Consider the following 6,650-nt stretch of genomic DNA (forward strand, 5'->3'; position numbering starts at 1 on the left):
AAAGAAGAGAGATCCAATGTAAAAGCAAAGTTAAGAAGATGGGTTTTAAGTTGTCTTTTAAAAGTACCAAGTGTTCCAATAGCTCGAAGATTTTCTGGGAATGAGTTCCAGAGCCTTGGGCCATAACAGCTGAAAGCTGCGTCCCCATATTTGGATTGGGTTCAGGGAACCACTGACAGGTTGGAGTTACATGGCCTGAGAGATCTGCGGGGAACATATCTAGCAACCATATCTTTAAGATAGTTGGGAGCATTTCCATGAACAATGAATTTAAAAATCAATAAAAGAATCTTAAAATCTGAAAAAATGAAGGGATTTAAGAACAGGTGTAATATTTTCTCTCATTCTAGTGCACGTCAGAATTCTGGCAGCGGCATTTTGAACTCGCTGGAGATTAGTAATTGTTTTTGCGGGCAGGCTTATCTAGTAGAGACAAAGCCATGAACAAGTTTTTCAGTGTCAGCAATTGAAATAAAATCACGTACTTTGGATATATTTCGAAGGTGGTAATAGGCAGTTTTACAGACATTGCTAATATGGTTTTTAAAACCAAGTTCTTTGTCTAAGACAACTTAGACCTCACATGGGTTTTGGCCTTAAGAGATAGGGAGTCTAAATAGGCTGACGCACTCTCTCTCTCTGGGCTTTGTTGCCAATGACAAGGACCTCAGTTTTATCCTTATTTACTAGTAGGAAGTTCTGTCAAGGTATCTTTAGGCAAGGCCAGTATCTGCCAAGTGCTCTTGTTGAATTGCTCAGAGGCAATACAGTAAAACACATAACATCCATTATCCACATTACCATTACCACCTGTGTGAGTTTAAGTTTCTCCCAGGTATTCACTTTAATAGTCAATGATTATCAACTTCTAAGTGCAAACTTCCTTATCAATCATTTTATACTTTATTTGCAATACCTAATGCCTAGTTCATTTTCAAATCAGTTGTTTCAGTATAAGATAATATACAATAATAACAAATGCATGATATATTATCATATAGCGCTATGTATTATAAATCTGCAATTGGATCACAAAAAGTTATATATGTTGTACTTTTTTCATGAGTGATTCATGGGATTACGATAACCTTCATGATGACAATCTGTTCATGACAATCATGAACAGACTGTCATGTCATATTTACAGCTCTAAACAGATCTAAATATGGAAAACGTTTTTGGTTGGCTGAGCAATCACAGCCTTACTTCCTCCTGACTGATTTCCTAGTTGCTCAACACACCCAGTCCTCAGCGTATATATAGGAGCTGCTTCCAGCACAGAAACATAAGTCGCACTCGACGAGGAAACATGAAGTCTTTCAACCTGTGCATTCTAGTAAGCCTGGCAGTCACAGTTTACTGTGTGCCAATATCGCAAGTTACTGTGCAAGATGAGCTTTTTGCAGAGGTAAGGTATCCTCACTATATATTCTCACTGTTTTGCTATAAAGATGTGTTCAAGGCGTGCATTCGAAAACTTTTCTACCAATTCTGAATGTTTTGTTCTTATAGACAAGTGAGGATCTTATGTGACTGTAGTGTACAGTGTTAACATAAAATACATGCAGATCCTCTCCCCTTCATCCTTCATGCAATCTATGTCTGTTCAGCAGCTGCTGCATTATCTAACCATCTAACCCTTGTTCTTTCTTGCAGAGCTACCTGAAGAATTTCTTCAACCTGACACAGACACAGAGACACACACAGACGGGTCCGGTGGCCAGACAGGGGATCAGCCAGGTGAGCAAGAAGCTCAGCGAGATGCAGCGCTTCTTTGGCCTCCAGGTCAGCGGCATGTTGGATGCTGAGACCGTGAGGATGATGAAGAAGCCTCGCTGTGGCGTTCCAGATGGCAAGATTGCCCATTTCTCCACCTTTGGAAACAACCTCAAGTGGGAAAAACACAGCATTACCTACAGGTGTGTAATCTAAAAAGAGCGCAAGTGAGAGGCAGAAAGAAGCAAATTTTAGACATTACATGTAATTGACTATTTTATTATATATTTGACTGTTTTTCTGTCCTATATAGGATTGAGAACTACACCCCTGACATGTCCATGTCTGAGGTAGATGACTCCATAGAGAGAGCTCTGCAGGTTTGGGCCAAAGTCACTCCCCTGAGATTCACAAGAATCTATAGAGGCACCGCTGACATCATGATCTCTTTTGGCCGCAAATGTAAGTACAAAATAACTTTCCACTTGTCCTATCATAGTCAGTTTTATACCCCAATTGAAATGCGGTATATGAAGTAGCTATTGGACAATAAGTGGTTGACAGTAGAGAGTAGATGGGCTGGATCCCTTGTTGACATCTCTACTTGTCAGGGGACAGTGCTTCAATGACTCTTATCCTTTAAATGACTTAGAAAAGGAGCATTTACGCCAAGATTACATAACCTATATCACCCACCATAACAAAAACACAACATCATTCCATAATTTTTTTCACAGTTTTTGATGAGTTGGAGAAGTGTTGAAAACACTGTGTTAATGTCAGCTCCTTGTTGTTTCCCAAGAAGCACATGAACGACTATAATTATTTCTGTGCCTTGACTTACATTGGAGCACAGCTGATCAATCTCAGTTCTAAGATACATTTGGGAAATCCAGTTCTTCACTCACAGCAATAAGTGCAGGAGCAAAAAGCATCCATTAAATAACTTTAATTTCACTACTGGCTCTTTCCTATTGGCAAAATCTGACAGGAGTTTGTTTCTGTTTACAGCACATGGTGATTATAACCCCTTTGATGGCCCTGGTGGCACCCTTGCCCATGCCTTTGCCCCGTCCCCTGGCATTGGAGGAGATGCCCATTTTGACGACGATGAGATCTTCACCTTCCGCTCAAACACAGGTGAGTTCTTTCACATGCAAACTCTATCCTATTGGATTCTTCTGCGCTGTGAATGTAAATTTGGACATAATTGCCCATCACTAAGCGAGAGCAGGAGCACAACTGTAATTTTGCGTTTCCCGCTGCAGGCTTCGTCCTCTTCATTGTAGCAGCCCACGAGTTTGGCCACTCCCTGGGCTTGTCTCACTCCGAAGACCCTGGCGCTCTCATGTACCCTCTGTACAGCTTCAGAAACCCTGACACCTTCGTCCTGCCCCAAGATGACGTCAACGGCATCCAGTCTCTCTATGGTTAGTCGTCATTGCCTGGTTCACTGTAGCCTGCAAAAGTGATCTCTAAAGAAGTCACGCCTGAGCCTGGAGCACTTTATGCTTTCTATAGGGCTTTGTTGCTGAGTGATGCAGAACTCTCTAAATACTCGATGACTGATTTGATTTGACCTCCAGGTCCAAACCCTGATGAGGATCCCTCTGTGCCTGGACCCGCTCCCCCCACCACCCCCGACGTCTGTGATCCAAACATGGTCCTGGATGCTGTGGCCACCCTGCGAGGAGAGATGCTCTTCTTCAAAGACAGGTATGCTAGACATTGAATGACCAAGAATATGAAAGCAAAACACATGAGAATGACATTGTTTTCTCTAGATGGGAGAACTGGCTGATGTACTAAAGTTGTCATGTTGTGGTGTTGTCTGTTCTCAGCTTCTTCTGGCGTAGCTACCCACAGAGCACGACGCCTCAGCTGAGTCGCATCAGAAGCTTGTGGCCCAGCGCCCCTGCCAACATCGACGCCGCTTATGAAAGCCGCCAATCAGACAGAGTCTTGCTCTTTAAAGGCACGAGTCCTCATAATTGTCCTAAGGCACCTAACCTGTAGCCATTTCAAAGTCTATATTAGTGCATTGGCTGATAACTCTTTTCTGTCCATGCCTCAACAGGTCGCAAAGTCTGGGCCTTCTCTGGCAGTGATGTTGTGCGTGGCTATCCCAAAACACTCACCAGTATCGGTCTGCCCAGAAGCGTGAAGAAAGTTGATGCTGCCCTCTATGATGAGAGAACTCACAAGACATTATTCTTTGTTGGAAAACACTACTATAGGTATGTTCAAACTCGACTGAGTTAGGTATTATCTATACCTTACCCTGATGTCTGAATGGTAGTGAATCAGCCTAATTCATGTCTGTATTTTGTTTTTAGTTATGATGAGGCCAAAGGCACTATGGACCAGGGACTCCCCAAACTGGTGGAGCAGACCTTCCGAGGCCTGACCAGCAAGGTGACTGCAGCTTTCCAGTACAGAGGTGAGTGGCATTCAAAACCGATCTGAGTCAAGTGTACGGAAATGAGAAGGTGTTCAAAGCGTTTTGGACATAGGAACCCTCTCTGTAACTTATTAGCCTATAACCAGCACAGTAATTAACAGTGTGCCTTTGTTCCCCAGGCTTTGCCTACATCTACAGCGGGCCCTACATGTTCAGGTACAGCCTGAGGAGTGGCAGGCTGTACCGCGTGCTGAATAACAACTACTTCCTGCCCTGCACTAACTTCTAGACCATCTGACTACATTAGTCGCTTACAAAGCCACTGTGAATGACAACAAATGTTCCAGAGTCCATCTATTATTTTTAACATTATGTTTTGTCAAATGTAATTACATTGTTACACAAATGTATGTAAACATATATTTTTATATATATTTGGATCTACATTGCTGTTATTCTTATTTTATTTCATTTTATAACCTGAAGATATGAATGTATTTAAAAAACAATCTATTGTAACAATTTGATGCAATCAATTTCCAAATAAATTTGTCTTAATAAGAATTCAATGTGTTTGCATTTGAAGATCAACATCTAAAGTAAATGTACTGTTTGCCATTACTGGAGAAAAGTTGTTTCATATAACCAAATAGGGTTTGTTCAGCAAGCCTGATGGGGTTTTCCTAATATTGTATGAAAAATATCTAACACTCAGCCATTTAAAATTGATCATCCAATTTGACGCAGAATAAATATGCAGTCATTTAGTTATAAACGTACAGAAACACGTTCTATAAAAGGCACATTTGATATACATTATAAAAGCAAACGTTAGTCAAAATGCTTTAAGAAACATAGTTAGAAACACATATATGTACTGATGCATGTATTACATATTATAAACCGTTGTTATGATAACTCACAAGGTAAAGTGATGTAAAAGCTGATAATACTATAGATGTTTTCAATTAGAGAACTGTTTATACATAATGCCTTATTGAACACTAGTTGCACTATATGTTTTTTGTGTGCAGCTATAATTACATTATATACTGAAGTCATTACATCACAAACTTCACTTGATACTGAAAACTACCTTGAAATATGGCCCCTGATAATGGTGAGGTGTGTCTTTTTTGTCACTTTTTATTGCAGGACATTAGGGCACAGAGTACACATACATTCAAGCACTGATCAACAATGGACTACTGTTCCATCTTTTTTTTCCATTTTATACAAAACAAAATAAATTCAGAAAAATAAAACAGTGGAACAAGAGGGAGAAAGCAGATCTTGTACAGACCCACACTGCATGTGTTCAATTAAATTAAACTAAATTCAGTTCTATGCAGTGACACATTGCGACACAGCTATCGGTTAAATTACCAAATTCCACTGGCGACACTTAAATACCACAAGGTAAAAATGTTACCTACGGTTAAAGTTTGTAGGGCAGCAGGAGAGGAGTTACTGTTTGCAAATACCGTTACTAACACAGGCGAGTTTGGAGCAGAGTGTGGAATGTTAAACCTGCAATAAGCGATTTCAGACCCTGTAACCCTGTGTGTATCTGATACAACCATCTTTCTCCTCTCTGATGAAGTTGCCTTACTCCATAATGGATGCCCTATCCCCAGGCCTAAGCCCCCTTGCCCTCCTGCCCTACAATATGCCTCTCTTGGGTTCCATTTCTGCCCTGGTAACACGGGAGGTGCTGCTCTCCTGACTATTGGATCCTTAGATTCTGTGTTGTGTCAACTCCAATCTTACCTTTGCACATTTAAACTCCTCTGCTAGGCTAGATATAGGTAGTTCCAGAATTCCTTTCCCATTCAAAGCTACAGCTCCAACTTCTCTACCCTTGATAGTGGTACCTCATATACTGTCAGGGGCCACATTAGCCGAGGCAATAGGCCAAACTGCAAACACCACAACTTTAGCTTGTCTGGTAACCTTGATCTCTCTATGTCCTGAATACCTCCAACTAGCTGCTGTCGTATCTCCTGTACCTGGTCCGTATCATACCACCTTCCTAGGCATTTGATAGGCTTCTCTAGAACTGTGGTATATGTAAAACCTTTTGCTTGCTAGCCTTCCCTTAGCAATGGATATGCTCCTTGACTTACTCGGTTTAACTTTCATCTAACCCAATTCAGGTTATCATTCAATTTATTCAGCAACCTTTTTGTACAAGGAGCTGTGGTCGTTACCATAGTCATATCATCCATATATGCCCTAATGGGTGGAAGGCGCAGCCCTCCCTGCTCCCTTTCCCCCCCTACTACCCACTTTGATGCCCTAATAATTACCTCCATCACAATAGAGAAAGCTAAGGGGGAAATGGTGCACCCTGCCATAATTCCTGTCTCAAGATGCTGCCAGGCTGTAGTAAACTCTGTTGTTGCGAAGCACATCTGTATATCTTGAAAGTATGCTCTTACTAGATTCTTAATGCTATCTGGGACCCTAAAGAAATCAAAAGCCTCCCATAATAGATTATGTGGTACAGATCCAAATGCATTAGCAAGGTCCA

The 6,650-nt window shown here is 41.2% G+C and overlaps 1 protein-coding gene across 1 annotated transcript; it reads left to right on the forward strand.

The window, feature by feature from the left end:
* The first annotated feature begins 1,307 nt into the window (after positions 1-1,307).
* On the forward strand, positions 1,308-4,594 carry LOC139666354 (collagenase 3-like). Its single transcript, XM_071545540.1, has 10 exons — positions 1,308-1,408; positions 1,657-1,919; positions 2,030-2,178; positions 2,728-2,856; positions 2,985-3,146; positions 3,303-3,432; positions 3,558-3,691; positions 3,794-3,953; positions 4,053-4,156; positions 4,297-4,594. The coding sequence occupies exons 1-10, from the start codon at positions 1,310-1,312 to the stop codon at positions 4,404-4,406; spliced, it is 1,440 nt and encodes a 479-aa protein (XP_071401641.1). The 5' UTR covers positions 1,308-1,309; the 3' UTR covers positions 4,407-4,594.
* The last annotated feature ends 2,056 nt before the right edge of the window (positions 4,595-6,650 follow it).

This window comes from Centroberyx affinis, unplaced genomic scaffold (genome assembly GCF_046629955.1).
Source record: "Centroberyx affinis isolate AG114_WGS23_722 - 3 ecotype Tasmania unplaced genomic scaffold, CSIRO-AGI_Caff_v1 ptg004951l_1, whole genome shotgun sequence".
NCBI lineage: Eukaryota > Metazoa > Chordata > Actinopteri > Beryciformes > Berycidae > Centroberyx > Centroberyx affinis.